Here is a 24,394-nt window from a genome sequence, read left to right as displayed (position 1 = left end):
TTGAAGTTAAGTTTCTTAATTTTGTCTTAAAAAGGTTTAAATCCTCGGCTGTACTCTGAGCCCTGGCTGTATGTTGAATAGAGGATGAATAATTGATGCTCAGCATCAGCCATGGTGTCCGTGTGCTCGTCCATTTAACTCCCATTAGAAACATGAGCTGCCACTGAAGCCGTAATGTGTGAAGAGCCACCTGTAATGACTGTCAAATACAATCTGTGTTGTCTCTCACTGCTGAGTGCGACCCCATTGTGACCGGCAGAGGAGTCCCTGGAGAGCGTGTGAAAAGTGTGTCTACGCTCAGTGTGTGTGTGTGAGGGGCCAGCAACAGGCAGAAGGCCAGGGGCTGCTGTCTGACACTGATTTGTAAAGGGAGACAATACGGCTCATTGACCTGGCCAGCTCCACTGTCTGTTGCACATACCTCGCCCAGCCCACCGGCCCTCCACGTTGGCTTCACTGCTCTTTAAACACGAGCGGCAGATTGCCACAGGCTCTCGAGGAGGGGGGGGGGGGGGGGGGGGGGCACAGGTTGCTTTGACAATGAAAAAAAAACTCTATATGTATGTATAGTGGGGCACAACCAAAACTTTGATGAAAATATATTTAATAATCCTTACAAGGATATGAAGCTCAGTATCTAAACTCAATTTATTGTTTAATGTTAATTTTTGTGTTAGCCTGAAATTTTCTGAAACAGGGGCGGGGCTTAACATAAGTAAAGTGAAAAGATGTCAAATCAGCATACCTCACAGGAGCTTTAAACTGTTTACAGAAGTGATGCAATGGTTCCCATATTTTACCTCTATTTCCTTTGCAGACTTTTTCTTATTTGAATATTTTGCCTTGTGAGGTCAAACAACATCCTACTCACCTAAAGAAAACACCAGTGCATTATTACTGAAATGTGTATTTGTTTAAAGCCTGTCCAACTCAACAATCTTGTGAGACTACTCTTGATTGGATTTTGCCGGTGAAAAGATTTGAACATTTTTCAACATTAAAAGATCAACAACAATACAAGTAAACAAGTCTTAGTGATAATTACATGTCAAAATTGTTTACCAAGTTACTGAATATATGATGGTTTAAAATGAGTGAAGATCACATGTATGCGTGGGGATATTTATAACATCCATCCAGAGTGTGACATCTCCTCTCTGGTGCTCGCGTTGTAAACAAACACTCATCCTTTTGTAATCCATTCCCATTGTCAGAGTCTGGATGTGACCTTTTCTCTCCCCTCACCCCTCACACCCTTTTCTTTTTCCTCCCTTCTCTCTTTCACTGTCGAACTCAAGCTGTTGCATCGTCCCTGCGGGCCACTCCCTCACTTGTCTGCCCCCCTCGCTCTGATTCCCTCTCCCTCTCCCCACCTGTTGGAGCAATTGTTGCACTCTTATTGTTGTCTTCTTATTATTTTATGTCACTCAGGAGGGTCCCCGTCTCTCTTTCTGCAGGCTTCCCCCCCCCCTTCCCCCTGTGATGCCACTCCCCCCTTTTTCTCCACCCTGTTGGTATAAAACTCTGAGACCGATGTGGAGGACTGATATTCAGCCAAAAACCACAGGAGGTCAAACACTATTTCCAAAAAGAGGATCTGCAGAATTCTCCCAGCTTCCTCAGCTGACACAGGGACACAATCTTTCTTTTTTTTCATTTGGAAGTAAGCAAGTTCAGATTTTACCCAGGAAGCTTTGCAAATGGACCAAAGTGAAAATATGTCTCTGTGGTGTGAGGAGGTGGAGGATGATCAGAACCAAATTGAGGCACAGAACCAGCTCCAAATCAGGGGTTCGGCTCAGCTGCGGGCCGCCTGGGACCCCATCGTGTCGGGGCACCGTGTGATCCAGAGGCTGCTGCATGTAGAGGAGAGGTACATGCCTTCCACCCTTTACATCAGCATCATCCAGAGGGACCCAGAGTGTCGGGAGGAGGTTGCTAAATGGGCCCTGGAGGTATGAAACACATTATTATACTTCACTTTCTCTTTGTCTGAGTTTAGTCACCTCTGCAACTGATGTCTCTCCTCTTGTTTCCTCTCTTCAGGTGTGCTGTGAGTGCAGCTGTGACGAGGCCGTCTTCCCCTTGTCTGTCTCTTTGCTGGACAGGTTCCTGTCTAACTCTCTCTCCATACCTGTCTCACCCTACTGCCTTGCTGCCGGCTGCATCCTCATCTCCTCTAAACTCACAGAGTGTGACAATGTGACCACCGACACGCTCTGTGCTGCGGCTGAATACAGCTTCCAGCCTTCCAACTTGCGGGTGAGTCAGACACATAACAAGCTGGACTGTTTTTGACCTTAAAGTCAGGGCAGTAATTGAGTGGTTTCTTGACTTTCTGTGATCCTTCCCAGTTACTGCTACCTCATATCATCCAGACATTTAAACTTACTTTTAAGGAGATTTAATTGTAAGCTTGCAAACTCAGTTGAAACCTCAATTTTAAAAGTAGAATAAACTTGTTATCATACAGCTAATAACAAATTAGCTTAATTAAAAATGAAAAAAACAATAATTCTCTTTTGATTATTGTGATGCCTTATCACATCCATTACATTTTTAAACATTTAGGTTTGTGTATCAAAGGAATTCATTAGATGATGAATATCAATCAGAAGTAGAATCAGAATGAGAAGCTGGAACCTGAGACATCTCAGGGATTTTTCGATACAGATTGAAACATTCAATAAATAAAAAATAAAGTTTCCGTTCATCCATTTCCCCACTCTTAAATCTGCAGATAGGCCTATCTCATTTTCAAAATATTTTTCTATTCAATATTGGTGCCTTCTTCCAATTCTAAATTTGAAATTGGAGTAGATAGAAAAGTCAATGACAGCGAGAATGAGAGACCATTTTAGATGACTTCAAAGCAGAAATCAGGTTTGAGCTTTTTATCAATACGTCATCAAATGATTAAATCCCCACTGTGTCCAGTCACACCACATTTTCTGCATATTAACATCATGCATTTTTGTTGGATCATTACAAAATCATTCACCTAACCACACCTGTTTTTCCTCCTGTAGGAAATGGAACGTGTCATCCTCGCCACCCTCCGCTGGGACACAGCAGCAGTGACACCTCAGGACTTCCTCCCACATTTTCTCACCTCAGTGAAGGAGAGAGGAGTCGGAGATAGCAGTGAGTCTGAGGGGGAGCTGATCTCCACGCTGCGGCGGCACAGCGACACCCTGGCTGCTATGTGTGCCTGTGACTCCCGCTTTTTGGATGCCCCTCCATCACTTGTTGCTGCAGCCTCACTGAACTGTGCCCTGCGAGGTCTGGGCAACAAAAGCCAAGCTCAGCTGGCTGCTATGGGCGAAGCACTTGCAGAGCTCTGTCAGACTGACCTGGTGAGTAGACATGAACCTTTTAAAACCTCTTGATTTGGTTTAATTTGATTAGATTTAGGATTTTTGTCGGGTTTTGAATAGATTTTTTATTTTTATTCTATGCAAACAGATTTAGAATACCTGTGTTTTGAGGGACCGGTTTGTTTGTTAGTCATGCAAAAAGCAGAAACAGTGTGTCAAAAAGCTTTAATGTCTCCGTCTTCCATTCCAGGCAGTGCTGCAGTGCTACAGTGAGATGATCGAGTATGCTCTCAGACAACGGCTGAGGAGTGGGCTTCAGCAGGGCCCGATGGAGAAAGATGAAGAGGTGGAGACTGAAAGGCCTGGAACACCCACTGACATGAGAGAAATTGATTTCTAAACACTCAACCAACTATTATATTGAGAGTGGGAATCAATTAAAAAGCTCTCAAGTTCATCAGTCAAACTGATGTAAATCTATTATGACCTCAAAATGCTCTGACATGTTTTTATATTATAGAAATGTTTTTATCCAGTAATGTTAATTTATCATTTTAATTTATTCATGATGAACTTTTGACCTTTATGTGTTTTCCATGTGCCATATTTTATCTATTTTTATTAAATTTATTATAGGCCTAGGTGTTTTTGATGCATTATATTTATTCTTTTTAATTTATGATCCCGCACAATTGTTGGCTCTTAACATGTTAATTTATTTCATTTTGCCATGTCTTTGTATTTCTTTAATGATATGAAACACAAAAAATATATTTTTCAAAGCAATTAAAACGTTTTAAACGTTTGTATGTACTTGGTCTGTTATTTATTTTTAGATGATACCTTAAAGTTAGCTTGTAATTTTAAGCTGCAGAACGATTTCCTTCCCTGATTCTGGAAAATTATTGGCTATTAGGGAGTTGACACGTGCACATTTTTATGATTTGAACTTCAAAATATCATGCCAGATTTTCCTTTCATTATTATTATTTATTTAGTCTTCTTTATTTGTTTATATCCTTTATTTATTTTGATTGCAATAGAAATATATCCATTTTTCCGATAGTCCATGAAGGGAGCATGTTGGACAGGGGGCTGTATCTCATGACGTCATTTTTAACCGACGCAAACACAGATCGTGCGCGGAGGATCTTATAATATATATGTGGTAAGAGACGAGCTTTTTAATGTTATAGTGTGTCGACACACATGTTGAAAGTGTTTTAAATATCGGAACATGTTCATAGGAAGAAAAGAGAGATAATGTAAAAGATTGTCATCCTTGTAAGAGATGACGGTAACATGAGAAGATAAACGTGATCCTGTGATGTTGACAGTAAATGTCACATTTATTTATAAGACAGATTTGAAGTTTCTTTTTTTAAATGAAATGATGGGTTGAATTCTACCACGGGTGATCTCACCTTCATAAAGGTTCCTGGATCCGCCTCCGCATCCGTGTTGTCTTTTTTTAAGCTAGTTAGCTCAACAGCTACGGACAAACAGTATCGTTCAAGTTAGTATTTTACTAACTTTTATTTAAATACAGATATACAATAACCCGACTACTCTGCCTTCTTAAAATGTATATAGCTTGTTAATTAAACCCAATAAAGATCATCTACACTGAACTCCTTTTAAAGTCGGTATGGTTTTTTTTCTCATTAACAGAAAGATGACAACAAACGTGTACGTGTATGAAAATGTCCAGACTAGTTAAACCTGTACAGTCAGCTGACAATGATCAGCTCTCTGTGCAGGCCTATTTATGAATGTATTGATGAATAATAATGGACATTGTTTTACTGATTTCGTTGTGTTGTATCTTAAATATGACCAATGCAGTATTAGAAGAACACGTGGTATAATAAATAACAGATAGTCAAAGTAAACTACAATTTGTGACTGATAAAAAATATAATTCTGATGTGGAGTAACGCATCGAACCAGGAGGACTGAGAAAACTACAAAACTGTCTCAAATAATTCTTTCCGTTTTAGCCATCAGCCTTTAATTAATTTTGCCAATCTGTTCAGTTTTACATACAGATTTAATAACTAATTAGTCATTGTTGTCTATTTTGCAGGAGGATGAACCTAAAACCTTGCTGGCTGCTGCTTCTATCCGTCATCTGTGTTGGGGTCCGGTCGGTGCCTATAGATCGCAATGTAGGCCAAGAGGAAGCTAAAGAGGAGGTGCAGGAGGAGCATGGGGTAATGTCATTTCCTGTGTTTAAAATCAAAGATTCACTTCAGATGCAGCTTGGTTTGTATAACCTCCCCTCTCTCTAACGTGTGCCTGTAGGACACCGGTCTGTACTATGACAGGTATCTCAGAGAGGTGATCGAGGTTTTGGAGACAGACCCTCACTTCAGAGAGAAACTGCAAACAGCAAACACAGAGGACATCAAGGTCAGTGTCAAACATGTTACTCTGTGTTCTCACTAAAACTAAAGCTTGCTGGTTAACCTTTTATGATGCCTTGTGTTCTCTGTCAGAATGGTCGTCTCAGCAAGGAGCTGGATCTGGTCAGTCACCATGTCCGGACTCGCCTGGATGAGCTGAAGCGGCAGGAGGTTTCTCGCCTCAGGATGCTGCTCAAGGCCAAACTGGACAGCACCAACATTCAGAGTGAGTCAGCTCGGTCACATTTTTACCTCTATAGATGCACTGTATGAATTCAAATGAAATCTCTTTGGTGGATTGATTAATGCTTCTGTAGAGAGGGGAGGATGTTCTACAAGACAGTAGCTGAATAATTTATTATCTTGTGTTTACTATATCAAAACTCACCTGTTGAAAAATGCTGATGTTACCTTAATAATGTTTTAACTAAATATCAGATACTAAATTTGATCCAACATACTCGAGCTAAAAAATATAAAAAGTACAGAAAATAAAACTTTGATAATGTTGGGTTTTTTTCCCAGTTCATATTTTAATGATTTATTTTAGATGTTTTTTTGAAACACACATTGCAGTCACCATCTGAAGAAGTCTTTCTAACGTGTGTGTAAATATATACAGTATAATGACATGAAATGTCTGATGTGTTTTTATATTTGTATATCTGTAAATGTTTTTGTTTTGTTTCTGTAGTTTTGTGTGAATGAACGTAACTAAACGAATCGTTTCCCGAAGCACTATTTTGTCTAAAATAGACATATATAAAGGGAATGTTGAGAGAAAAATGTTGACTCCGTTCAGATCATCACAGGGGACACGTGGCACATGTTTGACATTTCACGCGTTCGCTTTCAAGCTCTGCAGATGGACCACGCCTCGCTGCTGAAGCAGTTTGAACATCTGGATCATCACAACCAAAACTTTGAAGCCAAAGACCTGGAGCTGCTCATTTCAACAGTGAGTCTATCATGAGAAATCAAAACGCTCTTATAGACAGTGTATTCTGTCCAGATTTTAACATCAGATTTGATCAAGCACGTTACAAATACCAATTGTTAAAAAAAACAAAAAAAACCAGCTTTGATGATACAGATTTGTTTGTTGGCTAGGCCACCAAAGACTTGGAGAACTACGATGCTGAGAGGCACGAGGAGTTCAAACGCTACGAGATGCTGAAAGAGCACGAGAGGCGGGAGTACCTGAAGGGTCTGGACCAGGAGAAGAGGGAGAAGGAGGAGAAGAGACTGCAGGAACTCAAGGAGAAACACAGCCAGCATCCAAAAGTCAACGCTCCGGTGCGCACACATAGGTTTTCATTTGCGGTGGGGCGGGGGGCAAGGAAGTTCTCCTGCAAATCATCATTCACGTTTCCTTTCTGCCACACACTCTCAGGGTAGTGTCAATCAGCTGCGGGAGGTTTGGGAGGAAACCGATGGACTGGATCCTCAGGAGTTCAACCCTAAAACCTTTTTTAAACTGCATGGTCGGTGACAGCTCTTTTTTCCTTTTAACATCACAAGGATTACATAGGCATCTGAATACAACTCTTTACATGTTCTCTGCTTTTTAGATACGAATGAAGATGGTGTTTTAGATGAGCAGGAGTTGGAGGCTCTCTTCACTAAAGAGGTAGGGTACTGTACAGTGCAGCTCTGACTTGTTCTGGGTTTAAAATGCGGTGACGGACATTAACGGCTTCTAACGTCTGTCCCCCCCCCGCCAAGCTGGAGAAGGTCTACGACCCCAAGAACGAGGAAGACGACATGATGGAGATGGAGGAGGAAAGGCTGAGGATGAGGGAGCATGTCATGAAGAACGTAAGAGATTCTTTTCAACCCTGCCGCTTCCGTCTTCATTGTCAGAAGGGAGGCAGTCTGAAGCTTTTTTCTTTCCGCTGATCGCAGCTCGTGTTGTTTCTGTGTTGACAGGTGGACGCGAATCGAGACCGCCTCGTCAGCTTGGAGGAGTTCCTCAAATCCACAGAGAAGAAGGAGTTCAATAATCCCAAAGAGTGGGAGGTAAAGAGCGTAAAGGGGGGGGGGGGGTTTGAGACCGGACGCTCATAGTCAAGAAACCCAAACTGTTCTTTCAACATGCCGACAAAAATAATAACACTGCGGAGCTAACGCTAACGCTAACCGTCCAGTGCTCTTACGTCAGCTCAGGAGAAAATCTTTTTTACTCTCCTCCTTGCTTCAGTTTCTGGATACTTCACATGTGAATGCTAAAGCAAAGATATGTTTGAAGGCTTTGGAAGGATCAATGTGATCATCATCTGGGTGTGATATAAGACGTGCTTAACTGGTTTGGTGTGTGCACAAATCTCGTGACGCCACCTCTACACCTCCATAAAACAGCTCATTGTCCACCTGGAGAAAGAAGGTCGCAACATAAGGGTTAAATATCAAGCAAGATAGATAGAGGATAGTGGACCAATCAAAAAGCCCTCCACTTTAGTAGGTGTTTTTATAATCCTGTAGATTTCAGTCATTCCATTCATTCACCCGCTGCCTCTGTAGACACTGGAAAGCAAGCCGGCATACACAGAGGAGGAGCTCCAACGCTTTGAGGTGGAGCTGAGGGATAAAGAGGAGGAGCTTAAAAGGCGGGAGGAGACTCTGCGTCAGGAGCAGGAACTGCTGAAGGAGAGAGGGAAAGCCCTGGAGGCCCAGAAGAAGGAGTACCAGCAGGTGAGTGACCCCCCCCCCCCCCCCCCCCGGCATAAATTCAAACATTGATGTGTTTTTGTTTGAGATGTTCTTGACGATTGAGATGTGACGCGTCATATTTCAGGCGGTGTTAGAGATGTCGCAGAGGCAGAAGGATCAGCAGGCAGCGGAAGCGGCGCCTCCCGCAGGTCCTAACGGAGCGCTTCTCTTCAAACCAGATACGAATAAAGAGGAGGATAAAGGTGAACGTCTCTGACAAGTGACACATGCGCTCATGTCATCGTCGTTTGTTCGTTTTTTTTTTTGGTAAATGAACCTTTTTTTTTCTTCTAGAACTCGCAGGGGAAAAAGTCCCAGCTGCACCCGAAGCAGAAGTCCAAAATAACCTGCCAGCAGAGCCTCCACAGAATCTGCCCATACACACTTAGTGCAGCACGCTCCAACAGCCTGAACACACACACACACACACACACACACACCTATTGCACTGACACAGATGTCCAGATGGCTCCTACTGACTCGACTATGTGAACTGGATGTATAAACTCAGACAGACGTGGCTCATGAATCATGACATATTATACTGTGTTTTCATCAGATTAAAGACAGAAGATGTGGATATCATTTACAGGTATTCCCAGAAATCGACAGTTTCAGGGAAATCTTCATTTCCGCAGAGTATTTCAGTGTGAAATCATTAACATCTCAATAAAGTCATAATTGGAAACCACTAAACCTGAAGTCCTGACCTCATAATACTTACCTCTGTAGTTTTTGGGGTTTTTTTCCCAAAAAGGAAAACTTACACAAAATTCAGCCCGCCTCATCGTTCTTCAAACCCTGAACACTTGGTCCAGTTTATTCCTTCCACTGATGAATTACGTTTTTATGTCAGATGCTGCGAGCTTTATTTCCCGATGTGAAAGAAAGAGTATGGTTAGCACACTGGCACCTTTAAAAATCGTCCACAAAACTGTCGAAAAATCCTTTTGTGAAAAAAAAATAAAAAATAGGAACGGAGGAGGAAGTGACGTGCATGCTCTAACCTTTTTGTAAATGTTAACAGTTGAAGGTCTCATTAAGATTGTAGTCCTTCCATAAAGATGTCATATCTGTTGTAGTATAGTAGTTGTGTTGTACCTTTATGACAATGACAACGGTCTCTAGATACAACCTGCGTTAAGGTTGAATCAGGACAAGTAACCCGTTTTCTTCACTCATTACTCTAAAGACACAATTTGACTTTATAATGTGATCTCGGAGCGTTAACGTTTAAACTCATTGAATCATTTTGCTCTCTTTCCTGTGTGTTGTTAAAAGGTTGAAACAACAGTTGAGTATAAACATATTGACAAAGATCACGTCAGAAGTAGAGCGTCACATTGATGTAGAGCCGGCGTACGTTCCTGCTCCTCCTCTTCCTCCGTTTGCTCCCGCGGACTCTCTCCCTGGTGTCCACTCTCACAGCCCTCTGGGGACCTGCTGCTGATCTCTGTTGTCCCGCTGACATGATGCTCCCCGAGCTGACACTCGGAGCATTCCTATCAGCATTCCTCTGACCCGCTGACCTGTCGTGACCCCTCACGGACCCTCCTCTCCTGGTGACCCTGCAGCTGTGTCGTGTCACTCACTGCTCCCAAGTCAGCCAAATAGAGACATCTTTAGGACGCATCCTGGACCTGTAATTCATCCTTTCTTTCACATAGAGTCTCCAGAGTTCAAACAAAACGGAAAGGCTTGAATCGGGAAAGAGGTAGGTGAAAGTTGCTTGTTTTCAAATATCTGAAATCATTCACAGCATCTCATAAAAAATTAAGCGATATGATTTAAAAATTAAATTTTATTCAAAATAATAAATGTATTAACGCCTACTTCCACAATAGAAAAGATAAAACATTTGAGCAGCAAGTGGTGATAAACAGGCCCTCGCACCTTTATGCACCTTGGGGTGTGTCCTGGCTGTTGGGTGTGTTGCAGCGTCTGAATTTCGCTGCAGCTTCAACTGTAATCCAGTAGATGGTGCTGTCACCATGACTCACACTTAAGTCGAGCTGTTCAGGCCAACTGGCAGCGTCTGACAATGTTTAGGCAGAAAGAACACAAAGTATTAACGTCTTTTACGGGGGGGGAGAGTATAACCATCATCCTTAGATGTGATTGTACATTTATACTCTGATATTTAAAAGAAACAACCTGATTTTTACTTTTAACGTTATAAGTTGCCATTCATTTGAGAACTGATCTTGAGCTTTGAACTCCTCAAAATACCCACACTTCCATGAAGTTCAATATTGATGATGAAAAAAGTCTGCAGAACTGACTGCTTAAGAAATGTAGTTAAATTAAGTTATTTTAAAAAATCCTCATTATTTCTGCCAAAAAAGTGAAGTGTCCTGAAATTAATGTCCATAATTGCCTATATTTTCAGAAAAAAAATTCTCAGAAAATTCAGACCAAATACCTGATGAATATTCCCAAATATTGCTGAGGAAGTTTTGCATTACTTTTTATCGAAAAGTTGTAAATAAATCAATCTTGTGTATTTAACATATATGTTTTCTCCTTTTTAGTTCACCTGTGTGTGTGTGTTTGCTTGTTTGTTTGTTTGTTCTTTTTTCATTTTTAAAATAATGTCTGATTTTTGGTTCCTGCTAATTGCAGGTGAAATTCAAAGATTTCTTAATCGTCAGACTGGATCCACTTTCAAACACTGACTTGATATCTGAGTACTTTGCTCGTGATGGGATGTTTGTTTGGTATGCAGATCCGTCTGTGTGGTGTATTTGGGCCCCTGGTATTCTTGCTGACAGGCAGACTGGAGCTTCTGTCCTGAACCGGCTCTCCACAGAGTCTCTTTGTGACTTCTCTCTGTTTGGGTTCAGTGGTGCTGAGTCATATAGCCAGCTTAAGCCCCCCTGATTTTCATCCCCACTGATGGTCAATGAACAAACGAGTCAAAACTGCTTATGCTCATTAGGGGAAGCCAAGTCTGCCAGGTAAATAAAACAATAACAATAATACAGTACTGGGCATCTCTACATATTGCATACTTCACCTTCAGTAAGACTTTGAATCCAGGATTTTTACTTGCCATTCTTTATTTTAACTTTTTGGTTTTGTAGCCTTTTCACTTGTTTCTATCCCTGTCGACAAAGATGTGCAGCAATGATAGGTCTACATCCATGAACAAGTTGATCTTCTTGTAAGCATGACAAGCCAAATGTAGTGAAATGGATGCTTCATGGCTAAACACGACCCTCAAGATGCTCCATAGTTCTGTTCAGCTGCCTCGTTTTCAAACTAACTTCTTGGTCAGAAGCGTTTCACTGTTGATCCCAAACATCCTTTTCACTCTCAGTGTTGATCAGTTAGGGATTTTTGTCATCAGCTATTATGGTGTTCTTTTTTGCTCCATGTTTCTGTCTCTGTTTCCTCTCTTGAGAAGAAAAACTCCATACTTTTTTGCGAACTTACTCAGCCATTGCATTGCTTGAAGGACCAGAATTCATGGTAGTGAAGTCTGTAATTGTATGTGGGAATGAAAACAAACCAAAACGTTTTCTAGATTGAGGTCTATGCTGCTTGTTTAATGTTCACGTCTTGAAACAGGGCTATGAGGTGGTGATGGAGCTGTGTCTGAGACGGTCGTGTTTCAAGCTGGTTCGTTAGGATTCCATTTGGAATGTGGCCATGTACCGAGCCGTGATTGATGGTAACGGAGAGGTTCACGCTGCGTATTCTGGATGTAAAATGTCAGAGCACAAAGCAATCCCAGCTTATTACACACTCTCATTTAGCTGACAGGCAGCTCCTTGGGCCTCCGATCAGTCAGAATCAAGCAGCATTGAGATTCTACCCCACACCCTTTTGCCTTGTACGTCCTGCAAATGAAATGATCTCCTCATGTGGGACACATGAATCAGCTGTTTGACTTGGCCCTTTAATAACTTCAGCGTCAGTGAGGGAGGAGAGAGAGAGAGAGAGAGAGAGAGGCCTTCTTCTCCTCTTTCTTCTCTCTCTCTCTCTGAATGTTTAATCTTCAGGACATATTACCTCAGTGACCAGATCTGAGGCAACGCTCAAGATTGTTAAAAAATCCCGAGGGCAGAAACAATCAGTGTCTGCTTAATGATGCAACCGAACATTGGTCCTTAACGATGGAGCCTTTTAAAGTCAACAAATCTCTGCCAGACTTACAGTGTGCCATCTCATTTAACCTCTGTTAACAGAGTCCAATTGGGATTCAAGGCACTGTGTTGTTGTTTTTCGCCGCTAATAGCGACAACACTCTGAGGCCAAATAGTAGAGTCGTACGAGGCTTTATTTACTGCCTCCCAGTACCACTGGTTTCCACTCCCGGTGATTTTATGAGCCAGAAACAAAGACGTTTATTGTGTCCCTGTGCTGTTGTGGTTTTACGACCTGTGGCAACAACACAGCTGAAAAAAACTACCACTGTTTTTTTACACAATGTGTCTTTATTTTCAAATCATTCGTACAAGGTAATGTTGTCTATTTAATTGTGGTAAATTAGCTAGAAATTTATAATAAAAAAAAGAAAGAAAGAAAGAACACTTATACCTAAACTCTTCCCGTCTTCAGGGATGCTCACCAAAAGATAAAACGCTCTTTACTCTTCAAAGAGCAGTCAGAAAAAGAAGATCATTTAAAGTGCTTTATGTGTGGCTGTTGTCAAGGTGACGCACGATACTGGTTTGTATAGCTACTGTAATTCTTTCTGGAGTTCAGATTAGGTCTCACCCTCTCCCTCCCTCTATACATAACCCCCCCCCACCCCCCCCCACCCCCCACCCCACCCCTCCACCCTCTTGTCTCCATCCATCCGTCTTCAGGACGTCTAACAACCAGAACATGTGGAACCACCCTAAAGTCCCACTGTTTCACTGGAGCCTTGGCTACAAGCTACCCCTGCTATGTAAGGGTGTGAGCGTGCTCAGAGTCAGAATTATATACATACAGTATATGTACACATTTTCATAGGAACATTTTATGAGCGATTGCTGTGGAACATAACTGCAGCACACAGAAAAACAATGGATGTTGGCAACAGCTTCTAATTCCAACTGAAGCAGTTTCAACAAGCAGACAGGTAAAAACACTTCAGAGGCAACATAGGCTAGAGCCTCAAAAGTATTTTTGGACTGGACCGGGGTCCCGGGCGAGGTGTTCAGAACAAGGACAAAGACAAGTGCGGTAATGTGGGGGCTCAGACGTTCTCATGCAACAGTTCAAAATGGGGCAACAAAATTGCAAGGGAGCAGACGGGAGACGTGGTTCAGGGATGAATAGATCCATAATCGGGTGAAGGAAGCAGCCAATGGGAGAGGCAGACAGAAACATTGAATGCTGGGAGTGAACTCAAGGTCTGGGACAGAGGGCTGAGGTAATTTCTGGGATTGGGGACAAAGAAGGCAGGTCAGAGGACGACACGGTCGGCAACAAGGACTCAGTCTATGAAGTCTGGTGTTCGGTCCGTTTTGGGTCATCATTTTTTTTCTAAACTATAAAACAGAGAAAACAGTGACTTTTATTAAAGCCTTATCTGCTTACAGTATACATTCAGGTAAGCAGACATTAATAAATAATTATCAAGAGTTGGGTTTTTTTTATGTAACTCTGCCTGACAAAGAGAAGAAAAAAAAAGGTTTTGTCCTCCATGCTGTTTGTTTCCTCTCACAAAGAGAAATTCACCCTAAATCCTGCAGGTTATGTGTTGTCCAATAGCTTGCATGTACATCCCAGCGATACATGTGCTTTTTTCCCTCCTGTCTCTGTGTCTAATTGTCTGCTTCTTATGTCAACAGGTTCTCCCTTTCTCTGACTACAGTGTGAAAGTGTCGTCCCGACTTCTCCATCCCTTTTGTTCGATCAAACTTTCTGAGTCTGTTTTTTGGGTTGTTTTTTTTTGAGAGCTCATGTGTGGTCAGGTTGAATTTGGTGGCGAGACCCCGTCACACACATTCCTTTTCATTCATCTCGAAGAGAAAGGAGGAGAGCAGGACAAAAAAAAGGGGGTGAAAGTAAGAGTGAGACAGAGAGGGAGTGAGTCAGAGGCTGGGGAGAGTTGGGGGGGAGTAGGGGAGAGAGACAGGGAGAAGGCCAAGAGACATTTGTCGTTGAGTGGACGAGCATGGACAATCCCTGGCACACAGCTCTTTGAGTGTCATGTACACCACCCCTTCACTCTCCCTTTTTGTCCCTTTCACTGCCTGCCACCCTCCCCTCGCTCTGCCGCACCCTGTGGCCTCTCTGCTATGGGTTTGGGGGACTTGCCCGCCTCTATAAAAACCCTGTTTGTGCCCCAAGTGGGCTTAATTCCCCATCATGGAGAGTCAGAGAATCAGTTCCTCTTACAGGAAGCGTTTTGGGCCTCAGGGCTCGAGCATCGCAGGAGTCCGAATTGGGAGCCTTTCTTCCAGCCGTGCCTCCTGGCATGGCACCCCTCGCAATCTCATCCACTCCAGCCCCGTTTCCCGGATCTCCTTTGGTTCAACCAACACGGCCATGCTCCTAGGAAGCTCCGGGGACCGGCTGGACTTCTCAGCTGACACCCTCATGAAGGCCCATTACAAGGAAACCCGCACCAACGAGAAGATGGAGATGATGGGCCTGAACGACCGTTTTGCCAGCTACATAGAGAAGGTGCGCCTGCTGGAGCAGCAGAACAAGGTGCTGGTGGTCGAGTTGAACCAGCTGAGGGGAAAGGAGCCTAGCCGCCTCGGAGACATCTACCAGGAGGAGCTGAGGGAGCTGCGCAGGCAGGTGGATGGCCTCACAACAGGCAAAGCTCGGCTGGAAATAGAGAGGGACAACCTGGCATCAGATTTGGCCATGCTCAAGCAAAGGTACGAGGTAGCAGGGCGGGACTCCTGAGGGAGGGGGCTCAGATTGGCTGAATTTACAGTCATGCTATTCCACTATGTTGTTATGTTTTTCCTTGACACTTATTTTGAAAAGATAACTCTCATTGAAAGCATCGTATAAAAAGTTCAGAAACTCTGGAATTTGCACACCACTTATTTGACATGCATGCATACTGTGATGACATTTAAATGTTGGCATTAGTCAAACATATTGGATGTTTCCAGTCACTTCTAAAGGCTTAAATACAATATATTATAATTGTATCATTATCAGTGCAATAATACTATAATGTTTTTGTTCTAAAATATGATACCTATTTGAAATTAACATAGAGGGCAGGAGTGACAAAACTCTTCGAGCGTAAACCTTTTTTGGTATATTTCAGAATCTAACCGTGTGCTAAACATTAGTCATAGTGTGTAGTTAAATGTGCTTGACACTATCGATAGCTGCTTCCCAAATATGGACAACAGGTCCTTATTTGGGTATTGATTCTGCAAACTCATTATTTTAACTTTTTATTACAAAGCAGGCTTAGTTTATTAGGATTTCTTTATCTTTTTAATTACAAATGCATTTCTATGCAGATTTACTCTGATCCGATTCGTTGGAATGCAGCCCACTGTGCTCAGCTTTACTCCTGGATCCCTCTTTACAAACTTGATCCTGACTGAACCACTCGTAGCCTGAGGGAGTGTGCAAGAATGAGGCAAACACAATGGTGGCCCTGTACAATGGGAGCAAAAAGACAGGCAGATGTGCTGTTACTCTAAAACTCAAAGACTTTTCCACTATAAGGACAAGCATGGCTTGCATTTATAACTAAATGTTGTCAAAAAAAAATGAGGAAAAAAAAGTGGATGTCTCTGAGTAAGGTAATGTCCACTTCAGAAGCCTTAGAGGAGAGAATAGTGATAGGCACCTGGAAGGTCAGAGGTCATGATTGTGATTTCCTCTGGTTTTCAGGAGGAAATGCTGTGTGAATCTTTACAGATGTTAGCTGCGTATGGACTGTGTGCGTGTGTGTGTGTGTGTGATCTCCATCCCGTGGGAAAGGCCTCTGGCTGTTGTGATGTGAGGGAGAGTGTAATGATGCGTAAGTTGTCCTTTCAGCTGATTATTCGTCATCCCCGGAGCACAGCAGAGGCACAGAGGGCAGCAAAATAATTCATTTTGTGGCCCCATTTATTAGTTCTCCTTTATAGAGGACTTTAATATTCATGATAAAAAAGTAGTATACTCTTGTGTGTGGTGTTTTGCAAAGAAATAGCAGCAAGAAGAAAATGAATAGTAAGACATCAGAGCAGAAAAGGACATGTTCTGAATACTTTTTTGTATTTTTAAAACACCTATAGTCTAACATATCTGTGAGTTTTAAACACGTTTCTTTTCAATATTCCAATTGTACATGTTGCTCCACTTGAACCAAGCTGTAACCTGTTGAGAAATGGAGACTGACTGCAACAGCTGGGAAATCCACATTAGATCCCATGTTAACAAACCCATTTAAAGCCGAAATAACCCTGTTTACGATGTGCTTAAAAAATGGTGGTTACGAAAACTGACTGCTGAGTTGACTGATAGCTGTGTCAGGAGTCTTAAATCAATAGTCAGGTACATAGCATGTCCACTATGGCTATTTATAACAACTCTTCAGAAATAATTGAAACAGTATAAATAGATGTGTCTCGATGGATAAAAGGAAACTTTTATGTTGTGATTTAGTATCATCCATGATCTGTCTCTGAGCTCCTTTTTTTTCTGTTTCAATCAGGCTCAATGAAGAGAATGGCCTCCGACAGGATGCAGAGAACAATCTGAATGCCTTCAGACAGGTTATTTCCTTCATAATTTCTCTAAATTTATACATAAATAAGTTTTTGACTAGCTTCCTTTCTGAATAAGCCCTCACTCTTTTCATAGGATGTGGATGAGGCTGCCCTAAATCGGGTCCAATTAGAGAGAAAGATCGATGCCCTGCAGGATGAGATCAACTTCCTGAGGAAAACTCACGAGGAGGTACGAGTCAGAATTGAACTGTAATAATAATAACCTTTAACCACATTCAAGCACCTCCTTTAAATATTTACTTTGACATCACTCTTTATCACCTTCTGCCTGCTCAGGAGCTGCGTGAGTTACAGGAGCAGATCGTTGCCCAGCAGGTGCATGTTGACCTGGATGTGTCCAAACCAGACCTGACGGCTGCTCTGAGAGACATCAGGACCCAGTATGAAACCATGGCAACCTCCAACATGCAGGACACAGAGGAGTGGTACCGCTCCAAGGTCAGAAGACTCACTTATGTCTTACTTATGTCGTGTTCAACAAGTTAATTGAATACTGTATGTGATTGGACGAATATTAAAACTGTAAAGACATCAGTCATACTCACAGGCTGTTTGTCTCTGTCCACAGTTTGTCGACCTGACAGATGCAGCCAATCGTAATGCAGAAGCCCTGCGCCAGGCCAAACAGGAGGCCAATGAATACAGGCGACAGACCCAAGTGGTGACCTGTGATTTAGAGGCTCTCCGTGGGACAGTAAGTGCACAAAAATATAAGTGTATAAAGTGTAAATGAAATGCTATACTCCAAAAAGCAGTTTAAAACTACAACAGAAAGTTTGAGCAATGACTTTCAGCTTTACCATGTTTACACCATATCAACAAAATGGCATCAATTTCTGGCATTATTTTCACATTTTAGGACACTTGTGGATAAATTGGTTAAAAGTATCGTTAAGTTTTCTTTACCAGGGAAATGCTGCATTGATTTATCTTTATATTAGACTTTACATGCCACTGGTTTAAGAAATACAAAGATGGAAATACAGCTAACTGTGACACATTATCAGCCTAAATTTGACACTAACACTGCAACCCCTGGATTGATGATAACTTCAAATGTAAGCCATCCGATTACTAGTTTAAGATGATAGTGAAAATTAAGCTTTAACCTTAGATGTGCATATGTTGGTTCACAATAACATCATGAGCTTGCAAACAAACAATTGAGTAGTTTACAAATGAAAAGAGAGGAGAAGTATTTTAGCAGTTGTGTTTTTTGTTTCATGGGAGATATTATCATTGCTACGGTCTACAGGGTAGAAAGGGTTGATTCAGTAACAAAAGTAGTAAAACAAACAGCAGAATAGGTCTTAAAGTAATAATATTAGCCTACGTATGTTACACTCTGTTATATTAGACGTTTGCTATACACATGGGTCTTATTATCTCTTCTTCTCTCCTTTGAGAACGAGTCTCTGGAACGCCAGCTCCGTGAATTGGAGGACCGCTTTGCCATGGAGACTTCAGGTTACCAGGATACAGTGAGCCACTTAGAAGAAGAGATCCGTGCCCTAAAGGAGGAGATGGCGAGACACCTGCAGGAGTATCAGGACCTGCTCAATGTCAAACTGGCTTTGGATATCGAGATCGCCACCTACAGGAAGCTGCTGGAGGGAGAGGAGAGCAGGTGCGCCGCAGCTTGGAAGATAAATGTGAATAAGTCGAGATAGTAAATATTTATTCACTGGTATTGTTCCTTCTCTCTTCCTCTAGGATCACCATTCCAGTTCAGAGCTTTTCCAACCTGCAGTTCAGAGGTCAGTATCAAAAATGATGTCAGATTCAGTTCATTTAACTTATATTTCAAGTAAACAAGCAAAGAAGTGAACTTGGCCACGATGAGTGCAGTTTGGAGTGGAATCTGACCTTACATCCATTATTTATGCTTACAAGTACCAAATGTTGGCCTGATAGAGAAACTTGCAAAAGAATCAGGGGTTTGTAGCATTTACGATTCTGGATCTTTAGATGGTTTTAGTTTATACAAGGTTTTTAATAACATCCTTGGTTAAAAACATGCAGTATCATTGAGATTAGAATTTCTTCCTTTAATACCCTTTTATTCAAAGAAATATACAAATACAGTTATAAACACAGACAGATGTGCAAATGTTTTGCATATAGAATGTATTCTTCAACAGAAGTGGGACCTTGATGTTATTTTCAGGCACCAAAACGAGAACTCTAACTCAGACTTATGTTTTGCATTACACACTTTCTCTCCCGATATTTCCTATCCTCTCTTTTAGCATTTAGCATCAAAGTGTTTTTTTGCTCCCTGAAAGTCAAACGTGGGAATGACATGTATTCCTTCCATGTCCTTGTATTTTTTCACCTTTTAATTCAATTCAATTCAACTATATTTGTAAGGGACTATGTGCAATTTAACATAAATGTAACCATTTATTTTAAATTGCACCAGAGTTAGCCTTGCAGGTAACAAATAAAACTTATATAAAAATATCAAACACCACACAGCTAGTAAAGGACATGCAGCAAATAGCAATATATTGCACATGAAATGTCCCTCGCAGGCACACATCTTTCGTTGTCCATCATTTATCATCAGAGATGATCTTGATGGCACCGGGAGAAATCCTATGATTAAAATTTACTTGGGTTGTTGAGTTGAACTCAATTTTACCTTCAATCTGATATTTCAGAAACCAATCTGGACACTAAACCCCCAGAGGCCCATGTGAAGAGGAGCATCCTGGTTCGAACTGTGGAGACTCGAGACGGGGAGGTACAGCATGTGTTTTGAAAGAACAACTCACCCACTCACAGGAAGGCAGCTGATCTGCACATGGACTCTATTCCCTCTGGGGGGCAATGTTGAACCCTTCTGCAGATTTTCACCTACATTCATTGTAGCTCAGCACACCTGATGCCCAATGCTGGTTAAACAGTCGCAAAAGATTGATCTATTCTTCTCTCTTTTTAACTCTTATCTCTTTTCCTTTCAGATCATAAAGGAGTCAACAACTGAACATAAAGATCTTCCTTGAAGTTACACAACCACAAATCTGAAGACTTGAACGCTTCTTACATTTTTTATTTCCATACCCCAAAGCTGCCCCAAACAGTCATCGCATTATTCAGTGTTAGCCTTTTCATCTGAATCTGCATGCTAATAAGACAACCATGATTTAACCATTAAACACAGCTTGACTCGCTCGTTAGGATGACTCCAAAAACATGCGTTAAGTTTTTGACTCGAGTTGGGTGCAGGTTGGTAAACTTTAATTTTTAACTTGATTGATGGATCAGATTTTGTAACATTGTTTCAGATTAGTTGCCATAGAAGAGGCCTTGAATTGTAGCAATTGTCTTCAGCTAACATGTAGCGTTGTGGAGGTGGATAATGGTATTTGTGTATGTGAAATGAGTAATAGTAAGTATAAGATGGGGATGCAGTGTAAGTTAGTTAAAGACAGGGATTGAGAGATGTGTGTGTATGTATTATAGAGCACCTTTTGGCAGGACAGCAGGTGATTTTGGTTTGTATTTAACCCTTGTATGGTGTCATTTCATACATTTGTTGTAGCCACCTAATATAGTATGTCTGTGTGTTGTCTTGTATTAAAGATCCTATATGATTGCTCAGGTGTTTTCAACTGGTGCATTACTGTCTCACATCTGACTCACAAGAAGTGTGCTCACATTATTTACTTCTTTCTTTTAAGGTTTATTTTTCTGGCTTTTATGCCTTTACGTAGAGAAAGGACAGTGGATAGAGTTGGAAATTGGGGAGAGAGAGAGAGAGCACAGACAGGCATGCAGGACAGGAACCAAAGGTCAGATTTGAACCCGCCTGCTTGGACAACTTTGGCCTGGAAGGGTAAAACTGAAACCAAGAGGACAAAAATAAATTGCAGTGTAAAAACATAACTCTGATTTAATTACCTGTGGACACTGTGGTTGAAAACTTAGTTCCAAGATATATTGCCATCGCAAGCAAAGTGCCATAGAAAGCACAATACGTAATCAAGAATCAATCAAGATAAGTAGGCAATATAGAAAGGAGTATGATGCAATATTTCACTAATGTCAGAATGTACTCCAAGTCCCATTCTTAGACTTCTTAAATATATTTTAATAGTCACAGTGTAATGTTTATTTTACATTGATGACACATGCATATTGTTCATAAAAATTGTAACTGTACATTAACAAGAGCCTGATATGAGGTCTTTGGCCTATCAGTAAACAACAAGATTTTCCTTTGTGCAAAAAACAAAAAGATGATTTTCTCGGTCACTTGAGTGCATCCAGAAATGAACCCCTCAATGTTTCTGACACCAAGACATGTCAGGGCGTGTTTTATCATCATCTAGCAGAGGTGTGAGGGACATAGCCAGTTTTGAGGTGTTGGAAGAGGTGTTTGGAGACTGATGTGATCCTTTGCCAATCTTCCATGTAATCCACTGACATGTTTGATTTACAGCAGACAGAAGGTGGAGATAACCTCGAACAAATCCCTCGACACTTTTTATTTTATTTTGAAAGGGAAGACGCTGGGGTAAAAAAGGAAAGAGGCTGGGATGGAACGGGTGGCAGAATGGATGGATAGATGTCACAGCTAGAACACAATAATCGCAGCTTCTTGCTTTGCAGGCTGTCAGTAGCTCTCCTGACAGTCCCCCCGCTCTAATGAGAGTTGTGCAGTGCCAAAGCTGCCTGTTGCTGTACTTGTCGCCAAGGACACACGTGAATTTGTGTTCCCATGTGCCTCCCACCCACCTTCCTCTGCAACCCACCCCCCGTCACTAAATCCCTTCCCCTGCTTTTCTTCTAACATTCAACCCCAGTTTGTATTCACTCTGTCAGATAGAAGTCATGACAAAGACAGCTGAATCCTGCTTTTTAAAAAAAAAAAAAAAAACTTCTGCATCTGTGAATATAACATTAGGTTTTTTTTTCCAATGCTACAGCATCTTGTTAACTTACCAACAATAAAACATTTTGTTGGAGTTGATGCTTTCTTGTTTTAGTCTGAAGTTGTTGATCCTTAATCATTTAATTGTGACACATGTCTTCACTGATGACGTTTTTTTTTTCCAGTGAAATGTTATGACAGCCAACTTGGGGGTTTTAGAGATTTGACAGCAGTGGTCAAACGCTGTTCATCAGGACTGATTGTTTCAGCCTCACCGTTAGGCCTAGGCCTCACCGTTGAGCAGATGGGAGATGATGAGTGTTACCAAAAACAGGATGTGCATGGGCAAGGAGAAAACTGTGGTCAAAAACAAGTAAGAAAAAAAACAATACTAAAAAAATGTCTGTTTTTCACACTTTCATTTAACCAGTTCAGATACAAAAGAGACAGAAACATTATCATGTTGTAAGTGCAGTCATTTAAGATTCAGATTAGTTGTTATTAGTTGATGTTAGTTGATGTTTTTGGACTGTCTCAAAGCAAAGCACCACAATCTTTCAGGTTTAGGCTAAATGAGCAATGTTTATTTTCTTTCTGTTTAGTTCATCTGAAATGTCCATTGGACATTCAGAGACACACACCGATGCCTTTTAAATAGTAGGTGATAGGGGAACATTTACGTTCAACTATCTAGAGTGGGAAAAAAGAAAAAAGAAAAAAAGGAAAACACCATTTAACAAATGAAAAAAAAAAACACTTCAAGGTAATGGCCACTATCCAGGGAAATACAGATGCAGAGATGCTTCTTGCCTTCTCCCCCCGTCCACACACACACACACACACACACAATGATTAAACTCTGAGATTGTCTGAGATTGAGATAAATGGACTCATCCCCAGATCCTTGTTGTTTGGATGAAGTGTGTAATGTGTGTATTAAACTGTGTTTAGTTACTTGAGGTGTGTAAAGTACAGTGAGTATCTGTTTAGCCTGGCTGTAATCAGAAGTATGGATGGTCTCTGGTCTGCACCGAAGGCGACCCTGAGCTGAAGGAATTTCAGTGGAGATAAAAGTCATCTGGGACGTCTGACTTTCAAACACTTTCCCATCAGTTACACAGAGCAAAGAAATCTGCATTTGCTCATCATCTTTGCAGCTAGTGCCAGGCGACAATATGTCTTTTAGGCTTAAAGATGGAATTCAAACACCAAAATACTGAAGGCTATCTTTGAAGAATTACACATGCATTTAGTACTTTCAGTGTTTTCTTATTTCATACTTTTTCTCAATAAGTATTGCACACATAAGTAACACACAACTCAACACACACACACACACACACACACACACACACACACACACACACACACACACACACACACACACACACAATTTATCTTGCTTTTAATTCCTGTAATCAATTCAGGAAAGTGCAAGTGTCAGAAATCAGGTAGAAAGACAATGTGGAATAATATGCAGGAAAGGAGCAACAGGTCATTGTCAAACCCCATTTAATGGAATTAAAGCCATGTTGCTCTGTACAGGTTCGGCCACTGGCGTTCCAACAGCCCACTTTTTCTTCCATGACTTTATCTGGGAATTCACCAGCTATCCCCTCGGTTAAATGTATGCAAGAGGTCGGGGCAATGAAAGAATGGAGCAGGTAACATTCAGGAAAATTTCACGCAACAAAGTTAGAGGGGGTGTTGAAGTTTTTCTTGTAAATGATTCAGTTTGCCATCATGTTTTCTGCTGATCTTTTGTGTATAGATACAGTAAATGCGTATGACTACACGGGATTGTATCAAGCTCAGTTTGCCAAATAACACTGTTCAATGGGGACATGTGTGAACAAGCCACTACAGAAAGAAATTGTGTAAAAAAGTATAAAAAACGTTTTAACTATAATATATCATGCAGTGTAGCAGCTTGTTATCTCTTGCAAATGCTCATTCCCGTCTCACTTGATTCTCACACAAAAGGGTCACAGGAAGGCATGTGTGCTCCTGAGTTATTTTTACTCCTCAATTATCAAAGCTGTTGAGACAGAACACAGAACAAGCACCTCAACCTGTCTGCTGAAGCCAAGAACGATGTACCCTCTGATCTCCAAACACCTCACAGAAGGAATAAACACGGGTTTATGGTGACCACTTTTCTCTGAAGAAAGTGGAGTAAAGACATCCTGGTTTAGGCTCATTAATAATATTATTGATAATAAGAAGAAGTACTACAACAAAAACAAGTAACTAATCTGTACATGCACAAGATCATTTCACCCCTGATGTCCAATTTGTTTGACTGGTGTTAGTGCTCCAATCCTTGGCCCTGACACACTTGGAAGAAGTGTGCTTCAGCATGGTACCCTTAATGTATCCTCTCTACCC

The 24,394-nt window shown here is 41.4% G+C and overlaps 3 protein-coding genes across 3 annotated transcripts; all 3 read left to right on the top strand.

Moving 5' to 3' along the window:
* The first annotated feature begins 1,498 nt into the window (after window positions 1-1,498).
* Window positions 1,499-3,812, top strand: ccndx (cyclin Dx). The gene is made up of 4 exons (XM_079366679.1): window positions 1,499-1,955; window positions 2,047-2,262; window positions 3,030-3,356; window positions 3,568-3,812. The coding sequence occupies exons 1-4, from the start codon at window positions 1,701-1,703 to the stop codon at window positions 3,715-3,717; spliced, it is 948 nt and encodes a 315-aa protein (XP_079222805.1). The 5' UTR covers window positions 1,499-1,700; the 3' UTR covers window positions 3,718-3,812.
* A 584-nt stretch (window positions 3,813-4,396) lies between these two features.
* Window positions 4,397-9,127, top strand: nucb1 (nucleobindin 1). The gene is made up of 13 exons (XM_079367151.1): window positions 4,397-4,485; window positions 5,404-5,530; window positions 5,622-5,729; window positions 5,816-5,948; window positions 6,580-6,680; window positions 6,833-7,018; window positions 7,116-7,206; window positions 7,294-7,352; window positions 7,448-7,540; window positions 7,652-7,741; window positions 8,243-8,413; window positions 8,517-8,634; window positions 8,726-9,127. Exons 1-13 carry the CDS (start codon window positions 4,481-4,483, stop codon window positions 8,818-8,820), a joined length of 1,377 nt encoding a protein of 458 aa, XP_079223277.1. The 5' UTR covers window positions 4,397-4,480; the 3' UTR covers window positions 8,821-9,127.
* A 5,398-nt stretch (window positions 9,128-14,525) lies between these two features.
* gfap (glial fibrillary acidic protein) lies at window positions 14,526-20,731 on the top strand. Its single transcript, XM_079366023.1, has 9 exons — window positions 14,526-15,258; window positions 17,052-17,112; window positions 17,201-17,296; window positions 17,404-17,565; window positions 17,696-17,821; window positions 18,534-18,754; window positions 18,841-18,884; window positions 19,791-19,873; window positions 20,094-20,731. Exons 1-9 carry the CDS (start codon window positions 14,738-14,740, stop codon window positions 20,133-20,135), a joined length of 1,356 nt encoding a protein of 451 aa, XP_079222149.1. The 5' UTR covers window positions 14,526-14,737; the 3' UTR covers window positions 20,136-20,731.
* Window positions 20,732-24,394: the final 3,663 nt, after the last annotated feature.

Source organism: Symphodus melops (genome assembly GCF_947650265.1).
Source record: "Symphodus melops genome assembly, chromosome: 17".
NCBI lineage: Eukaryota > Metazoa > Chordata > Actinopteri > Labriformes > Labridae > Symphodus > Symphodus melops.
The sequence above is the reverse complement of the archived record's forward strand: the minus strand, read 5'-3'. Positions and strand labels throughout refer to the sequence as shown.

What these genes read in the sequence shown, in the direction of transcription:
- ccndx (XM_079366679.1), top strand. Translation starts at nt 1,701, where the DNA reads ATGGACCAAAGTGAAAATATGTCTCTGTGGTGTGAGGAGGTGGAGGAT. An exon ending in TTGCTAAATGGGCCCTGGAG is followed by an intron (nt 1,956 to 2,046) that starts GTATGAAACACA and finishes TCCTCTCTTCAG; the next exon opens with GTGTGCTGTGAGTGCAGCTG. An exon ending in AGCTCTGTCAGACTGACCTG is followed by an intron (nt 3,357 to 3,567) that starts GTGAGTAGACAT and finishes CTTCCATTCCAG; the next exon opens with GCAGTGCTGCAGTGCTACAG.
- nucb1 (XM_079367151.1), top strand. An exon ending in AACCTTTTTTAAACTGCATG is followed by an intron (nt 7,207 to 7,293) that starts GTCGGTGACAGC and finishes TCTGCTTTTTAG; the next exon opens with ATACGAATGAAGATGGTGTT. An exon ending in GGGAGCATGTCATGAAGAAC is followed by an intron (nt 7,541 to 7,651) that starts GTAAGAGATTCT and finishes CTGTGTTGACAG; the next exon opens with GTGGACGCGAATCGAGACCG.
- gfap (XM_079366023.1), top strand. Translation starts at nt 14,738, where the DNA reads ATGGAGAGTCAGAGAATCAGTTCCTCTTACAGGAAGCGTTTTGGGCCT. An exon ending in ATCTGAATGCCTTCAGACAG is followed by an intron (nt 17,113 to 17,200) that starts GTTATTTCCTTC and finishes CTCTTTTCATAG; the next exon opens with GATGTGGATGAGGCTGCCCT. An exon ending in TTCCAACCTGCAGTTCAGAG is followed by an intron (nt 18,885 to 19,790) that starts GTCAGTATCAAA and finishes CTGATATTTCAG; the next exon opens with AAACCAATCTGGACACTAAA.